The sequence below is a fragment of the Danio rerio genome, chromosome 20 (assembly GCF_052040795.2).
Source record: "Danio rerio strain M-AB ecotype USA chromosome 20, GRCz13ab, whole genome shotgun sequence".
Classification (NCBI taxonomy): Eukaryota; Metazoa; Chordata; class Actinopteri; order Cypriniformes; family Danionidae; genus Danio; species Danio rerio.
The window spans coordinates 45040877-45060549 of record NC_141040.1 but is presented as its reverse complement, the minus strand read 5'-3'; the positions used below and the strand labels follow the sequence as shown (position 1 = coordinate 45060549).

General features: G+C 34.2%; 1 protein-coding gene across 6 annotated transcripts in view; it reads right to left on the bottom strand.

Moving 5' to 3' along the window:
• Positions 1 to 19673, bottom strand: part of tbc1d32 (TBC1 domain family, member 32) — a 98998-nt gene that overhangs the window by 26616 nt on the left and 52709 nt on the right. For all 6 annotated transcript variants that reach the window (XR_015517856.1, XM_087297532.1, XM_087297533.1 and 3 more), the window contains 6 exons: positions 11939 to 12061; positions 11666 to 11774; positions 6723 to 6816; positions 5639 to 5764; positions 4490 to 4573; positions 1327 to 1396 (listed from right to left, as the gene is read on the bottom strand). Coding sequence is in view for 5 of the 6 variants with exons in the window: in XM_087297532.1 (XP_087153658.1) it covers positions 1327 to 1396; positions 4490 to 4573; positions 5639 to 5764; positions 6723 to 6816; positions 11666 to 11774; positions 11939 to 12061 (606 nt within the window). In the remaining variant the exon portion in view is untranslated. The remainder of the gene's footprint in view (positions 1 to 1326; positions 1397 to 4489; positions 4574 to 5638; positions 5765 to 6722; positions 6817 to 11665; positions 11775 to 11938; positions 12062 to 19673) is intronic.

Below are 19673 nucleotides of genomic sequence, written 5' to 3'. Positions count from 1 at the left end.
ACCACCGCAACATGACATAGGAGTGCAGTTTTCCTCACCCACTGAATTGATTGACAGGTGCCATGTTTCCATAATAACATGTATAACCAACACAAGTCCATAGAACATTGTTTTGCAAAACAAAAACTTGGATTAAATGTTTGTTACAACACTCTGTGATTTTTTAAGTATTATAAGTTTAAAATGTTTTTAAAACAGAGCATGTTTGTTAAAAAGACAGTAAAATCGCAATGTAATTCTTAACTGCTATAAATCACCATGGCTGCACAGTGTCAGTAAACGCCAATATACATGTATTATGTACTGCTAACAGCATTTTGTAGGAGACTCATCATTTAAGAAAGTCTTGATAAAACTCCACCACAAATGCATCAAATAAACTTACTCAGTATTTCTGACTAATGAGCAGTATTCAGCTTTATCCAAGTCTGTCTCTGTGCTGTTTATCTGACGAAACGTATGATGAGAAGCTGACACGCATGTGGAAGAGGTGGGTGAGGAAAAGAAGCTAATTTGCATTTAAAGCCACAGGCTACATAAACAGCTACACCGTATTCAGAAACCAAAATGGGCAGATCTGATGTGTATTTTGAGAGGAAACTTTACAGATATATTCTGTAAACACCAAATTTATTTCTTATATCAATAAATGGATAAAAAAAATAGGTAAAATGGATAAAATAGGTGCCCTTTAATTAAATATTTATTATGGTAAACTAAATAAAAACAAGAAATTTGTTACTTAGAAACTACAATTAAAAAATTTGTTTTGCTTGTTCAAACTACTTATCTAAAATCAGCTGAAATAGCACAATTATTGAGAATATTTTGGGGACAAATTTTTTTTTTTTTTTAATTCACCTAAATTTGTTTAGTTAACCTTATCGTAATGATGGGACAACATTTATTAATAGTTTTTTTACAGTGTAACTCTTATTAATGCTTATTTAATAATCAGTTTATATATATATATATATATATATATATATATATATATATATATATATATATATATATATATATATATATAATATATATATATATATATATAAATATATATATATATAAATATATATATATATATATATATATATATATATATATATATATATATATATATATATATATACTATTATTATTATTATTATTATTGTTTTTTTTAAATATAACTTACGATAATCCTGGTTTCCAAGTAAATTAGATTTGGGTATATTTAGACATCAAATTACATATTTTCGTGTATTACAAAAGTATCAACTTGATTAAACTAATTACTAACTATAAAACTAATCTAAAATTCAACCTTTGATATGCCATATATTTTACCTGAGTGAGATTTCCACACCTAGCTGCTCCACAGATGACAGGCTTCGAGTCTTTACACTGTTATCCACCACTGAGATTAAAAAAAAAAAAAGAGAGAGAAAATGACTTCCCATTTACACCCCCTCTTCAAATACTAATTTAATACCAATAAATGGAGCACAGAGTAGCAAAAGAGCTCTGCAAAATGCGCTGTTAAATAATACATTTTCATCTCAGCATCGGCTTACCCACAAATCAACATCAGCTGCGTAATCTACATTCATCATGTTTAAGAATGGCTTTAATTGAGAGAATGCCCTTGGTGAGACGGAAATGGGCCCACTGATATAATTATAGGACCATTCCTCTATCCTCATTAATATAACAACAATGTCAGGATTGTAATGATGACATAATGCAGATGGATGTGCACCTTGTGAAGTGACTGGTCTTGACTGGCTGGCCAACGAGCCAATAGGAGAGAGGAGTTAAGGAGAAATGACAAATCACATTTCCTGCTGCTCACATCAGTCAGCGATTATGACATGAACAGCTAAATGAGCTGTAGCATAACAACTCGCCATTTCTGCTCTGCTAAACGAGAGAGGATATGAACCCAGAGGCAGACACAAATGCTAAAGCATTAACGCTATAATTCTTTCCATGTCAGGCATCTATACTTTAAATTTATACTATGGAGATCAAAATTAGATAACACTTAATTATAAATCTTCTGAATTTCATTATAAGGTCATTGTTTAGTCCTATTAAAAGCTGTCCTAAAATATGTGAAAGAGACGTTTTTAAGCATATCCCATGACTTAAAAACAGATTTTAAAAAAATAAAACTGATTAGTTATTGGTGTTAATATGGTACATGGTAGTCATTTCCTTTAAGGTCCCATAGACTGAAAATCTGGATATACTTAGTAGGCGTAGGTGAATAATAAGAGGACAGTAAATAGAAATGGCATACCATGAGCCTCATGGTAATTTTGTGTAAATTTATTCTTGTGTAAATTTGGTAAGTGTAAAATCCAGTGAAAACAGGTTAATAGTTACAAAACTCTGACGATCCAAATGCAATCACAAACATGTACACTTCAAGCTGCATTTAATTAGCCATATTGTTTTCTAGTAAGATTATAATAATTATATCTTTTCCCTTATTTTTAAGTTAATCTAAGATTTAATTATAATTACTATGTACATGGGATTCTTATTTTGAAAGTGGAGTGTAAAAGGAGCTTTTCTGTGAAAAAAAAAAAACAGCCAAGCTGTGTGTTTAGTCCGTCAGAATGCCAGATGCCACCCCAAAGATTCATAAGGTCTGTTTATCTGTATCTTTTATAAGTTTAACGTTCATATTCGGAATTTGCCACATATCTTTTTAATAGAGCAACAGACAGATGTGCTTGTTTTTAATGAGACAACAAATGCATATAAACTATAATTCAGAATAGATTTTATCCACAACACAATCACGTGTCATTTATTTAGGTATCAAGTCAATTGGTTAAAATATTTTTTGACAACTTAAGTATAATTATTTTTCAGTGTGTGTGTGTGTGTGTGTGTGTGTGTGTGTGTGTGTGTGTGTGTGTGTGTGTGTGTGTGTGTGTGTGTGTGTGTGTGTGTTAGACAAATAGGGGCACTCACATGAGCTGCAGATACATAGAGCGACAGAACAAGGCCATGACCCTTCCAAATATGGTCAAATAAGACTTTTCTAAACTAGGGGTAAATTCTAAGCCTCGAAATGGGTTTGTAAAAGTTTCTGAAGAATCGTTTTTCTTCCCTAGGCTAAGATATTAAAGAACAATTTAACATATTAACATATTTAACATATTGCATTAATGCATTCTATGGCACTTTTTAATTGTCTGACAAACATAATGTGGTTAATTTCCTTCATTCATCACCTAATTACACTGAAAAAAAAATATTCACTGGATTCACTTTTTTAGTTAATTGGTTGCAAACAATTTACATGGGCTGAATTTAAACAAACTAATTAAATTTAGCAATGTTCAACTTAATTGGTTTGTTTAAATTCAGCTTAAATAAATTGCAATTTGCATTGAACCATTTTTTTTCAGTGTAGCCAGCAATTGTATATAGACAAATGTTGGTTTCAAATTATCTGCTTTCAGGTGATTCACAAAATCAGTATGACTGAATTAATACTGGTTCATAAAATTAATAAAACAAAAGCTTCCAAGTAAAACATTAAGACGAGTCCAATCAGACAATTTCATACCCTATAGATAAACATATTAATCAATGAAAAATGAATCAATCATATTATACAACTAATAATATATGCTACAACCTGAATAAAAGTGCATTGGAGTATAAAAATGCAAGCAGCATATTCAATTGTGCTTTCAGACTTTGGACTTCACTCACACATAAAAAGATATGCTTGTCATTCAATTAAAAGTTCATGAGTGTTCCAGAACCCAGACTACTAATAATCTCCACAGTTAACTGACTTGTGACCCTCCACATACTCAAACAAAGAGTTTCAAAGTCTTTCAAAGTACGAGAACTTCAGCGCTCTGAGATTAAAAAGAAAATTTGATGTTTTGAGAGAGCAAGACATTTTGAAAGATCTTTGATGTCATGGAGTCAAATACAAAGCAATGTAATCAGAATTTTCAAGACTTGTTACAAATCTAAAACCCAACAATAGGTTGAGTGGAGTGTGAATTTGGTCAAATCTTTTGAAGTGGTCACATTAATCAAACTCGACCATGCAGATATTTCTTGCAGCAGGGATTTAAACAAAAGAGAATGACCAATATTATTTCTAAGAACCATTATGCTTAATAAATGAAAAACCTACTGAGCAGTTCAACTATTCGGCTGTTTTCTAAATAATTCTGTTTGTATGAACAGAAAGCTGACAAATGCCTTCTGGAAGGATTTTTACAATTTTATTACAGTGATCCCACAGCATGTCCTAACCAGGTAGAATGCAGAATTTCTTACGGTGGAATGTGACGCAATTACATCCTATCAGAATCTAATTACTTTACTGTTATGAGAAGAGTAATTGTAACACACAAGTGCATATTTAACCTTGTGCATTTTTTAATTCATACACGCATCTCTATTGTCTGGCAGCAACTTGATAATAAATAAAAAAATATCTTTAAACACTGAAGTGCTTTTGACTGACCTTTATATTCTGCAGGCGGAAAGAAGCAGTCATTGGATGAAGACGAGAGATGCAGAACGACCATCTCCAACAGATCGGCAAGCACTATGGGAGCAGCAAATAAAAAAGAAGAAACTTAAACTGCTATGGCAATTTCTTTTGAATCAAACCTCAAGTCTCCAGCAAAAGAGTCTCTGTAATATAAAAAGTGGATGCTAGAGAAATCAAATAATGTCTTGAGCAACAGAACACTCAGTTTAAATACGCTTTGTGCCAGTTTCCCTTGAAATGATCATTTGTTATATTGAACAAAAGATGGAAACTGTGTTTTATGTGCAAATTTTGAGGTTTCAACTGCATGTTAGAATCACATCTTTAAATAGAAAAAAAAACTACTGTTATGCATCATAACAAAGCTAAATCCTTGTTATGATGCTAGATCCTCGTTAAAAAAACTAAACACTATGTGTGAATGTCACATTGTAAATGATCTATTTTGCGATTTGTAAACAAAAAATAAAAAATAAACAATTATAAGATTTCTCTTTCAAAATAAATAAAAAGGTTCAACAATATAATGCAAAAAAACTCCATTTTGAATAAAAAGGTCACCTTAGAGTTTTTTTTTATATATATAATTGTATTTATTTTTCCCTCCAGTACATTTTTTATTTGCTAAAACAGGCAAAATTTTGCTTTTTTTATGAGTATTTTCCACTATCTCATTGACCCTTAAAATTAAACAGGCCATTTTGTGCTGTTTTGCCTTTAGGACCTCTATGTAAATACCCTCTTTGCATGTTAAATGAGTAACAACACTGACTCACAAGCTGCAGCTTTGCTGTTGAGCCCAATATCATTTAAACTGACACATCTTTCAATTTTTTTTGCAGAGCCTGCATTGGACTTTGACAGGATTCCAAAATTGAAATGTTGTGATGAAAAGGACTGGATTGTGCAAGAAAAGGTTTGCCACTGAAAAGGATGGGAATTATTATTAGAGTCTGTGCTTTGGGCACTTCTTACTTAACCCGTATTACCTTACTGTGACATGTTGTTTAAAAAAGGGGGGTTTTTCATTACTGACCCTTTTAAATACAGAAAAATTTAGCAGAAGATTAGAGAAGTTGGGCACCATGCAGTGGATATTAGACTGAATGTCGGTCATACCGTATCCTGTGAGAGTGTTTGACTTTGTCGCCATAATCTTGCAGAACTGTCTCCTGCAGTCATCCATCCAGCTAGCATCTCTCTCTGTTTCCTTAGATGAGGTGAGGAAAGCACCAATTTCTGACTCTGAAGGTAGATAGACAGACAGATGTCAGATAGACAGATAGACAGACAGACAGACAGACAGACAGACAGACAGACAGACAGACAGACAGACAGGGATTTATAGATGGATAGATATAACAATGAACTGAAAAATAAATAGACAGACAGATAGACAAACAGACAGATGATGTAAAACATTCTTTAAATTTACTTAACATCTCAGAAGTTGAAATATTAACACGATGTGTAAACTGAAGTATCAACTAATTTGTTGTGCTATGAACATTTCAATAAAAAATAAAATGTTTTCTTTGATCATTTTATCAGTTATCATTTTACAATAAATAGAAATAATAATTATAATTGACAGATTTAATGTTATTTGCATTTATATGTTCTAATATAATATAATAAATGTCCTTATATATTTGTCAACAGGACAAAAGGTCAAGTTTTAGAACTTTGTCTTTTTGCGACATCAACCAACAGTTTTTTTTTGTCCAGAAATGTCATTGATGAACAATTAACACAATATATAGTTATTTACTCTTTATGTTTACCTCTGCAAAGTCTATGAAAGTTTATGGCACTTGAAAATACATACTATACAACAATTTGGCCTTCAGTATGACTGCAAACTGACTCATGCCTAGCAAACATTTAAAGAAAAAAAAAACAGACACTGAATAGGCCTTTACCCACACGCTGACGCTTGTTCCTAAAGGATGAATGTTTACTAGGCGTTAAGAACCTCTAGTCCCTATTTATTGAGCTGGAAACAGCTGTCAAGCTGAAATAAAGATGCATCGCCGTGACAGTAAAGAAGAGAAATGAGTTTGTCATAAAGAGAGAAAGTGTCCTTGAAGTTACTGCAGAGTAAAACCATTGCTGAACTAAATAGTAAACTTAAAGAACTGCTTTCACATATTAGAACAATGGTACATGTATAATGCTTCATGCTTAAAATGATAGTTCTTACCCTGTTTAGTGCGGAGAATCTTGGGCACGTCGAATATATAATACTTAGGCAGAGGATAAGTGGACACCATTGGCCATGGGTAAGGGTCATTCCCCTAAAAGAAAGATGAGATATTTACATTTATTTATTTTATTTTTTTCCAAATTTCTGACAGTTGTTTTTTTTAAGCAGGAGGGCGGCAGCAAAATGTCATTTTACCTTGATTCTGTAGGAAGCAAAATCTTTTTTTATAATGATGTTTAATTAACTATTAATTTTAATTACTTAATCTTTTAAACAGCAATGTCCCATTGAGATCTCTTCTACCAGGGAGTCCTGGTCAAGACAGGCAGCATAGGACGAAGTTACAAAAAATAAAAAATACATGTCACAACTCAGACACACACAAAAATAGTAAAACCCATAATTAATTGTTAAAATGTGCACTGTTCTAAATTAACAGTCTTTAAAATATTTTTAAATATAGCGATAAATGGTATATTAAACAATATATATAGTGCAATATAAAATAGTGAGAGAGAGAAATAGAGAGAGAGAGAGAGGTGGATGAGGAGATTCCCTCCAATGTGTAAAAGCGCTTTGAGTGTCCAGAAAAGCTCCATATAAATGCTCCAAGAAACTATATATACACACACAGCACACAGTTAAAGTCAGAATTATTAGCTCCCTCTGATATTTATTTATTTATTTATATTTCTCATCTTTAACTGAGCAAGGAAATGTTTGCAGTATGCCTGATCATATTTTTTTCTTCTGGAGAAAGTCTTATTTGTTTTATTTTGGCTAGAATAAAAGCAGTTTTTAATTAAAAAAATAAATAATTACAAAAATAAAACATTTTAAGGTCAAAATTATTAGCCCCTTTAAGCTATATTTTTTTCCATAGTCTTCAGAACAAACCATCGTAATAGACCAATTACCAACCTACGTCACACATGACGTCACACGGGTCCCCGGTTGCAAAAAAAGGACAGGCTGCAATGGGAAAAATGTTGTTTTGTGCGGTAGGATGCTGAATTCGAGTCCAAAAATAGAAAACTTAACTTTTACCATACACCACACACTGCTTTAATACCGACTGCAGACGTCTTGAAGTGAAGTGAGGAGCTAATTAGAAATGCTGGACTCTGCAGTTCTCATGTCATATCAGGTTAGTTCACGCTTTGTTGAATCCTACACATCAATCATTTTTGATTGCAGAAATGATTTTAGCAAAAACAGTTAGATATGGTGAATTAAACTGTGGACACTAAATGCTAAGAATGAAACGTGAAAGTTACCTTTATTAAGGAAAAGTTGGTTTTATATTCACACATTCATTCAGTTACAACTTGTGACAAACTCCCTATACTGTTTACCACTGCACTTTGAATATTCGGTCTGAAATAACCTGCAAGTGTGACTTGAATACAACATTAACACAGTTTATTTGACTGTGAACATGTTGTACTTTGAAAGTCATTGGCTGCTAATAGGATTTCGCTATTTAGAGTTTGCAAATAATACTTTAATGAAATTATATTGTTAAGGAGAAAGTTCGAATGTGCGAATATAAAACCGACTTTACCTCGTTCACATATCCTGCCGTACAGGTGCAGTTCACTGTCAGAATGCAGTCGTTTTGCGTGTTGGTGATTAATTACCCAGGCCTTGTATAACATTAATTATGTTTTCTTTCCTTGTCTTTGGCAAAGCAGAATCTCGGTTTTTAGCTCTACATAGTGTTGAATCTGGTAATCATGGACCATTATTTCTTGCACATGACCATACATAACATCATTGTTGGCATCCAAAGACTTGTAGACCTTTAACTTCTCTCTTGTAAAATCACTTGGAGCTTCAATGAGATTGTATATTTGGGGCTGGATGCTTGGTCACTTCGTCTTATGCAATATCCATTGGGTAGGTGGTATCGCAAATGGACCTGTCAGATGAACGCAGCTCACTTTAAGGTTAATTTTGCCGAATCACTGTAATTATCACTCGGTGACGAGCTGTTATAATATGCTGAAAGCATTATGTAAATAGTATATATAATGTGTAATCTATATATCTTATTTCTAAGGCAACAACAAACTGCACCGCTGCAGTTTGCGCTCCCGGTTTTTTCTCTTGGCGCACCTCCCTGTGCGCGCATCCTGAATGTTTACAAACATGGTAATTGGTCTTTACAATAACTTGCCTAATTACCCTAACTTGCCTAGTTAACTTAATTAACAAAGTTAAGCCTTTAAATGTCACTTTAAGCTGTATAGAAGTGTCTTGGAAAAATATGTAATAAAATATATTTACTGTCATCATGGCAAAGATAAAATAAATCAGTAATTAGAAATGAGTTTTTAAAACTAATATGTGAAAAAAATAGAAATAGAAGTGTGTTGAAAAAATCTGCAAACAAAAATTAAAAAAAATAACAGGAGCTAATAATTTAAGGGGTCTAATAATTCTGACTTCAACTATATATATATATATATATATATATATATATATATATATATATATATATATATATATATATATATATATATATATATATATACACACACACACACACACACACACACACACACACACACACACACACACACACACACACACTTATTTATTTATTTATTTATTTATTATTGAACATTAATCAGACAATAGTTAGATTAATAAATGGCATTAAATACTTTTAAATTGTTTAAAAATATTTCAAATAAATGCTGTTCTATGAACTTTGTACACATCAAAGAATCCTAAAAACATTTATAACAGTTTCCATAAAATATATTACAGCACAACACTAATAACAAAAATAATCTGTATAAAATCAGCATATTAAGATTATTTCTAAATCATGTGACACTGAAAATGAAAGACAAAAGGCTTCTGAAAAATATGCTTTACATTAAAAAAGGTTTACATTTTGAAAAGCAATTACTTTCAGTTATAATAAAACTTTACAACATATTAGTTTGCCCACCGAAATGAACATTTTCTAAATCTATCACTGCGCCAAAGCGTTTTTTTTTCCTTTGTTGCTACAATAATAAATATGTCTTGCATTATCAAATCAAGAGACTGATTTCAATGGAGAATGAAAGAAAAACAAAAGAATAACACACGAGGACTTTGTTTGTCAGACACAAAAGGCTGCAGGTTTTTTTTTAGTTCCAGTCATGGTAATCACCTAAAGATGTGTTGAGTCATCAACCAACCAGAGCCTCATTTTAATCCTGTATGCCATAAATGTCATATTCAGTCATCACTCAAACTGTCATGCTGTATGCATCCACTGCCTTGTTTTTGTAACTACTTTGCAAAACCACTTTATACAGTTTTACAAAAAAAACTCATTCACTCATTTAGAAAACAAACAGATTTTTCTTCTACAGCAATTAAATGATCCCAGACACATCTGAAATACAGGCAAATAAACAACATGCAAAGTGACAGTAAACTCTCTATGGAGATGTGAACATTGATATGCATTCATTCATTCATTTTCTTGTCAGCTTAGTCCCTTTATTAATCCAGGGTCGCCACAGCGAAATGAACCGCCAACTTATCCAGCAAGTTTTACGCAGCGGATGCCCTTTCAGCCACAACCCATCTCTGGGAAACATCCACACACACATACTCATACACTATGGACAATTTAACCTACCCAATTCACCTGTACCGCATGTCTTTGGACTGTGGGGGAAAACCGGAGCACAAGTAGGAAACCCACGCGAAGGCAGGGAGAACATGCAAACTCCACACAGAAGTGACAACTGAGCCGAGGTTCGAACCAGCGATCCAGCGACCTTCTTGCTGTGAGGCGACAGCACTACCTACTGTGCCACTGCCTCGCCCCATTGAAATGCTGATATTTGAGACCTTTCTAAAGGGGAGAGTTGACCCAAAAGTGAAAATGTTGTCATAGTTTACTCACTCTTTACTAATTCAAAACCTATTTGAGTTTCTTTCTTCTGTTAAACACAAAATTAGACATTTTGAAAAATGCTGGTAGCTGGCACCCATTTACTTTCATACTATTGTTTCTCTACTATGTAAGCCAAAGTGTGCCAACAACCAGTAATTTTCAAAATAAAAATGGAAGAAAGTCATTCATCAAAGTTTAAAACCACATGTGGGAAAATAAATAAGGTGATTTTCATGTTTGAGTGAACTATCTGCTTAAATTCAAACCATTAGATGATTGACTGCAAAATAAATACAAAATCAGCCTTTAACATTAATTCATACATTCATTTTCCATCGGCTTAGTTCCTTATTCATAAGCGGGATGAACCGCCACATATTTCAACATGTTTTATGCAGTGAATGCCCTTTTAGCCTCAACCCATTATTGGGAAACACACATACACTCTCACATTCACACATACAATCATACACTACGGCCAATTTAGCTCATCCAATTCACCTATATTGCATGTCTTTGGACTGTGGGGGTATTCAGAGCACCCAGAGGAAACCTACATGAACACTGGGAGAACATACAATCTCCACACAGAAATGCTAACTGGCCCAGCCGGGACTCAAACAAGCAACCTTTTTGCTGCGAAGTGAAAGTGCTAACTACTGAGACACCATGCCGCCGCTAGCCACTTACAATAACATAATAAATCACGATGCAGGTACCTTCATTAAATCATTCATTCATTCATTTTCCTTTGACTTAGTCCCTTATTTATTAGGGGCTTCCACAGTGGAACGATCAACCAACTATCCCAGCATTTACCTTACGCAGCAGATGTCCTTGCAGCCACAACCCAGTAATGAGAAACTTCATGTACCTTTCTAAGTAAAATATACAGTATGCTTCTTTTTATTCGTTACATTCAAATAAATACTGTAGCACTATATATCAACAACATCCTCATCTGTACGCAGTTATTAGAACTATACATACAACTGTAAACATGCACAGTATATATAAACAAAATTCCTCTTACTTTCTGCAAGGCTCTGGGGGGAAGTTTTCTCTCAGATGGACCGCCAACTGCACAGATTCGAACTAGGATATGGTTTCTTTCCACAGACAGTCCATCAATGATGAATTCCCTGGGGATCATAAAGTCAGTATTACTTTCCACAGTATGTTTACATCACACATTTGGCCTATGGGTAAATAAAATAATAATATAAATAGCTTAGATGTTTTGTTTTTTCCCCAAGTCTTTTACTTTTAAAGGATCACTGTTGGGAGGAATACAGAGAAGACTCACCCTTCACCTGATGGTGGCTCAGTGACATTGTCCCTCTGACCCTGAAGCAGCAAGTCAGTAAGTTTATACTGAGACTCCAGCAGCAGAAAAGAATCCAGGTTACAGCAAAGCACACTCAGGAGTCTTCAAGAACACATGAAACAAGCAATTTTACTTCAATTTTATGTTACTGAAAAATGCTGTTTTATTATCTTTAACCACCACGGAACTTTAAGAAATTACAGAGGATGAAATTACCATTTCTGAGTTTAAAGAAACTTAAAAGTTAGGTAAGTAAGCAAGCAAGCAAATAAATAAAATAATGATTCATGGTTAAATTATTTATTAATAACAATTTTTATGTGTATATTATACACGCTGTATAATTTGATCTCTAAACACCTACATGAGAAAAACTAAAGCTATATAGATGGGATCTATATATTTGTAGAATTTAAACTCAACTAAAATAATAGTTCTGACAAAATATACAGTATATAAAGTTCTTAAATTTGACAATGCTTTAAAAAACAAGTGTTTTTGATGAAAAGTGTTTTAAATACTTTAAAGGGTATCACTGAGTTTTTGAAGATTACCATTCATGCAGTGTATAACAAATCTCTAGGTCAGGGGTGTCAAACTCAATTCCTGGAGGGCCGAAGCCTTGCACAGTTTAGTTCTAACCCTGCTCCAACACACTTACCTGTAGGTTTCAAACAAGCCTGAAGGACTCAATTAGTTTGATCAGGTGTGTTTAATTGGTGTTGGAACTAAACTGTGCAGAGCTGAGGCCCTTTTGGAACCGAGTTTGACACCTGTGCTCTAGGTGAATGGAACATCTAGCTGAGGTTTAAATCTGAAAGTGCACCACGCACTGTTAAAAACTATTCATTCTTTTGTGTCGACTCAGAATGATTGAAAATCCTTTGTTCGGATCTTTTGCCTGCATGCGTTGACGTCAATACGGGACATAGCCAAATTTTAACTGCCGGATCTGGTAAAACGTGAACGCACCTTTCCTTTCAGACATTAGCAAGTGCGAGGGGTCATGGGATTGATCATGAGGCGAAGATTACTATCAATAAAAGATGATCAGACATGCGGCTGAGGGGAATAAAGGGTTAAAGTTCACTTTCACAACAATACCACAGTATACATTGTGCTGTGTTTTTACCTGTCATTTTTGTGGTGATTGATATAATAACCTACCCTGCATGTGATTCGTCGGCCGTTTGTGATTAAAGGAAGGAGCAGCAAAGAGTACGGGCGCACTCACACTATGCTATCCGAACCGTGCCCAGGCCCATTTCCCTGATCGTTTGAGAAGTGTGAGTGCTCTGAATCGGGCTCAGGTGTGGTTCAGTTGGCTGGCCCTGGACCGGTTGGAAGAGGTGCGCCAGAGCGCAGTTCACTTAGGCTTTTTTCAAGGTATGCTTGTAGTGTGAGTGCAAAGTGCACCTGAGCCCAAAACCGAAGACGAGATGTGAATTTTAAGGGCCTGTTTCATATGGATTTATTAATTATTCTTACTGTTTAATGAACGCAAACTGTCGTAGATTATTAAAGACGCAAGCCCCTCACTGCACGACAGCTGCACCTTTAGCAAGCCTCCTAATTCCTCCAGAACGAGGACTTTATGATTGTTTATGAGCTTCAAAAGTGGCTGATCTGTTTGGCGAAATATTTGACTGCATGTCAGTGCATCCCAAACGACTAAAACGATATAAAGAAATCTCCACTGTGCTGAGCGAGAGCGCTTCTGAACAGCGCATCATCGATAACATAAGCGTGCTTAGGCCCTAATGTAATGTGAGTGTGGGTCGTCGGGGGAGACAGGAGGAGGGACAAGCGTGCTTCGGCCCGGTTTAAGGCAACTGTGCATAGTGTGAGTACGCACTACAAGTGTATGGGACTTTTTCAGCAACTGTTACAGTTTATATGGACCTGTTACTTCTTCCTCTAGATCCTGTAAGTGTTTCTCCTTCCTACAGAACATGTAAGTGTGATTAAAATTGTTGCCTTATTTTCTGTAGTTTATTACTATTTTATCTATAATAGATTATTGTTTGTAATGTACCTCTCAGGTTAAAACTGTATGGGGCTATTAACATATTCTTTCCAAAACCACATTGAAATCGCAAAACATACTTCTTCCTTTATTGATTTAAATGTGTTTTGTGCTCACAATCTCCTGCTGTTTATTGCTATGGCCACCATCAGCTGTTTCTACACATGCATGGCGCGGTAAATTTTCAAAATAGGGTAACATTGTCAGCATTAATCCAATGTGTGGATTAAAATTGAATGTGTCATTGTTATTACTTGTGGATAGGTTAAGAGTAGAGTAATATGATTGTGTTTAACTGCATTGCTTTAATGCATTCCTGCATTCTCACATATGCTGTGCTACTTCATGATCGTGATGGGCGTTTCTCCCCGTCCACCGCTGATCGCAGTCGACCAATCACAACAGACTGGGTCATCAGACCGATTACCACAGATTAGCCTCACGCAAAGGAGGGGATGGGAACAAATGAGTTGCTAAACAAATATATGGTAGTCGTTGGGATAATTGGGTAAAAAAAAAATGCATATTAATTATTATTATTTATTAAATAAGGCAATGAAAGTTTTTATTTATTTATTTATTTTTTAACCTTTTATGCATATCAGCATGTTGTTGGAAACCCCCAAAACCAAAATATGACCTTTTATAATGTATACTGTTATAAGGGCTTTTTAATTACTTGTGTTTTTATTAATGTTAATATATATCTCACAGCAGTAAAATCCATAATGACATCTGCCATTAATCAATAGTGAAAAATCACATTAGTAAGTATTGGTTTATGAATTCTGCTCAATGACACATTAACAGAAAAAAAACTATATATATATATGTTGGAAGAGTAATAAATCATGAAATCCCAAAGACATTCTGTATGTATAGTGACACATATCAGTTTTCGAAACATACAAGGTAGTGAAATGCTGGATGGTGAGGTGACAGATTTTGCAATCTAATGGTTTCAAACGATGGGATTCAATGCAGCTGAGCAAAGCTGATTGTCAAGGATTTTCAATGCAGCCTTTAAAAGGCACTGTCTGTGACGAAGGTTGAATCAGTGCAGCATCAGTGCTTCATTTGCAGTTAAAGACCAAGAGATTATCTTACACAAACATGCACTATCATCCAACAGCATCCTATTTTGTATTTTTATACTATGCGTTAAAAGTATATCCTTTTAAATATTTAGTACAATGTAATACGTGACACACTGACAACACTTTGACCTGTTCTAGCTTGAAAATGCAGAAACACCCTTTGTAAAAAGATGTAAGGAATACAAAGTGTGTGTTGAAAGCAATCAATTTATAAAATGTCATTTTTTTCTCTCATTAATATCCACTCATGGCTCATTAGTAGGCCTTACCTACTTGGTTATGTCTAAAACTCAATTGAATTTGTTCTTGATCATTAGACTTGATGTTTTAGTAGCTTCCATCTGTAACTAGTTACCTTGAAACGTGCCTTCACCCAAAACCAGTGGCTGTGAAGTCAGCGGCCTTAGCTTTCAGATGCTGCTAATGGACTGCGACTCTGATCACAAGGATGCGTGGGCTATCCAAAGCATAATAAATGTCAGATGCTTGGACGCTGATAATCTTAACAGCACTCAGCTCATCAAAGTCAGAGCATAGCCAGATGTATTTACTGTGGGCTGATGAAAGATTCGGTGATGCAACACAAAGGGTAAAAGATGTTAGATTAGATTTGCAATAATAAGACTAGATTTTGGCAATCTATTTAGAAGTGAGAAACAAGTCAGCTATGGCGATAAGCCTTCTGTGTGTGACAGCTAAAATGACTCAATAAAAGTAAAGAACATGTAACTATTTAATTAAAAATGCCTACTGCTACATACTGATTTTTAAGTATACAGATTAAATGCATAACTAACAATCCTGATTAAATACATTTATTTTTTAATATAGCGCAAAGCCTTAAACCTGACACAAGAGGGCAATTTATACATACTCTAGAAGTCTGTAATGCTGCAAGTAGAAATAAATACTTGAGCTGAAGGACTTCAAAACACACCCAGAGTGACAGAAGGCATAAATTGCATGCTGTTTCGCAAAACAGACCATTCCATGTAAACACAGGAGTGTGAGATTTGTTTATACAGCACTTAAGTCTTCGGAGAGTCGTGGTTTTGTCATATCCTACAGGCCCACACCCAGGAACTCTTATTACTTTACACTCCTGTTCACCTCTTGAACCTTGCCATCCCAAAAGCCAGACATTTATAAAGGAGTCATTTATATCAAATCACAGATGTGCTGCACCTACAGGGTGGGTTTTGTTTTGCTACTTAAAAAAAAAAAATACATATATATATATATTTCAGCTATTTAAACCTACTAATGGAAAGCAAGTTTAACAGTTACCTTAAGAGTTGTTATCTTATGTAACTAGGCAATAATTCAAAAGAATGAACCTTGACTCATTTCAGCGTATTGATTTTTTTATTTATTTTTTGGCCAAGCTTTTGTAAACTGTGTAGATCAAACAATGTTTCTCGGAGTAGGATGGTCAATTCTAGTGTATGTGGGCAGGTAATAGGCTTGTGTGATTTTATATTATTATATGATATTATTATTTAGTGACTTAAAGCAGTTCATATCTTCTTTGGAAAGCAAAAGACTTATTGTCACCTTAGAATTATAAGGTTCTATCTGACATTTCAATTCTGTACAGGTAATTTCTATAGGAAAACATGTGATTGTAAATATCAAGTGGGGGCAAAACATTTATCCACGGTGATTTTGCAATGATTGTTTACATTGAATTCATCAGAAAGAACCTTGTTTGGAAATGACTCCTGTGCTTTTTACATCGATTCAGTATACAACAGACATACTGTCTCCAAAAGTTTGCATATTTGACTACATCTTCATCTAGGGAGCAGCTCTTTTTGATATACAACCACCCATTAACTGCATACCATCATACAGTATTAAAGTCCTTAACACAGTAGCAGCTGCATTGCAATGCCATGAAAATTTTTTATAAATCTTCACATTATCATGGTACTAGTACCTCCTCTTCTCCTTATTAATCTCCATAGATATATACACTATATATTACATACGGACTCTGAGTATGCTTCAAAAGTGCCACCACATTTGTACAGTGCTCCCAGGACAAAAGTCATTCAACCACACTAGTCAAGACCAAAGACTATGTGAAGATGCTGGACTTTAGTGCTGTATATGGGTGTAGTAATGAGCAAACAAATAAAACAAAGCATAAGGGCAGAACATTTCATAGCCAAGATTTTTACTTTTACATTTGTGTATGTTACGAAGTTTTGCACTCAACAAGTAACGTTATTTATGAAAATGCATTCTCTTACTGCACTGACCATAAGGCAAAGTAGCACCAACTTGCACTAAATACTAGGCTTATACTACTTTTGTTAAATAAAATCAGCAAACAACGTAAAAGAAATATGACAACAAGATGCTACGCAGCCAGAAACTTATATTATTGTTGGCTAAGTGAACGACTCGTTCATAATGGAGATTCTTTACCAAACAAATCACTCCCTCCATTAGAATTAGAAGTGAAAGAAGAAGAGGGGGTGTGTTTCAGGACACGGATTAGATCAAATTTAACAGGAAGGGGGATAATACATTTCCATGCACACAAACAATACCCGTGCAATCAATTATCCATCGATGTAGAAGAGTGATGTAAAATTATAATTTTCGTAATTTAAAAAAATATTTGTATACTGATTACCGGGAAAACTCCAGATCATAGATATATATGTGTATATATCTCTGGCTCTGGATGGCCAGTCCTCCACTGCAGCTTGGTCCCACATTCTTTTCAAAGGAGCGCTACCCTGTACAAAAATGGCGGCTCTATTGACGTTTTCCTTCCAATAGACAACAGGGTAGGCGACATCTAATGTAAATATCTATGAATAATCTCTGTCTGATCTCACTCCACTAGCAACTAATTATGGCCAAAATCCAATTCAAAGTCTTTAAAGACTACCACTAGAAAATCTCCTTTCTAACTTAAACCACTACTACAAATGTATGCTCCCTCCTGCCAGCTCAGGTCACTAAATCAGTGACAATTTACTGTTCCTACACAACAAGGCAAAACATCACTCACTAAAACCTTTACCCTTTCTGGTGGAATTAGATGTCAACTTCCAAGAAAACTGCTGAAGTCATCATATCTTCTGAGAAGCAACTGAAAACACACTTCTTTCAAACTCTCAAAACAATGCACATGCACGCACACACACACTAGGGCTGAACAGTTTATAGTTTGAGAATCGATATTGCAGAGTATGTCATAATGAGGAATTAGATTATTTATTAAATATTAAAATATAACAATATTAATAAGTATTATAGGTTTTAAACTATTTATAAAATTATGACCTTATTATTTGACATTTAATTGTTTAATTGCTGTATTTTTAATACTGTTTGACTCCCCAGAAAACCAAAGCACTGTTTACTTTACTTTTATCTTTGCTCTTTTGTAATTATATATTGGTGTAATGTATTATATTTTACACAGATAGTGAATCTGTGCAAAGAAAAATACTTGATCATCCCAGACAATCTAAATTAATGAATTAATTACAAAAGATTACATATGATGACGTGTGCAGGTTCTGTAGTGCTGTCCCATTTCTTAGGGGCTAATTTTGAAGCCCTTCCTCTTCACACTGTTTCAAGGGCCAAGGGGAAATAGAAAGGGGTAAGGGTACAAAAATAAATTTGGGATTGGGCCTAAGACTGCTATTGTCACTTTGATTAATTTCTTTGCTTCTTGTTTTGAATAAATACATAAATGTAATATTTTTAGTGTCAACTTTTAAGTGTGCAAACAATGTTTTTATCCACCCTATTAATGCAGTATAATTCCAGCTAAGCTGGGTAATTATTATATTTTTATGTTTATTTACCAAAATACGCAGATCTCACTTTTTCCATCTCAACTCTATTAAAGGGAAGACAACAAAACTTACATGACAGCATCAAATAAACAGCTCTTGGTTTCATCATAACAATCGATCTTCAGATTGCCAAAGGCAACGTTCTCTGCACCGAGGCAAAATGCCATATAAAGATTTAGATTCAGGCGGAATAACACAAACACAGCAGAAACACAAAAGGTAGACAGAATATTATTTACAATCTCATTCAAAATTGAGACTTCAGCCCTAGATCTTAGCTGCCATGCATCACATTGTGGATTAAAATAACTGCTCAATACTTTTTCCACGTCTATAAAATGTTTAACGCTCAAATAGACAACCAAATCTTTCTCTATTAGAAAAAGTCATACTGCATTGCAGAGGTTGCCAACTGAAAAAGCCAAATAATTTTCGATAATTAACCATTTTCTAATGTATCGCATGATTAAGAAAAGTTAAATGGGGTAGAGGGAAAAAGCTCTCTATATTTTTATGTTTGGATTGTACATCCAATTGACCTCTACAGTGTTTTGGCAGTTGCCTAATTAAGCCGATGCCAACATGGAATGATTGTTTTGACATCTCATCTATGAAAAACATCAATAAAACAACAAAAGATAAAACAGGATCAAATAAATAGTTCACTTGCAGTGAGCTCAAACATGGTTTGTGCATAGTGAGTTTTGTGCTGTGAATTATAGACTGCCAAACGAAACCACTAAAACATTTTTTTTCTTAAACAA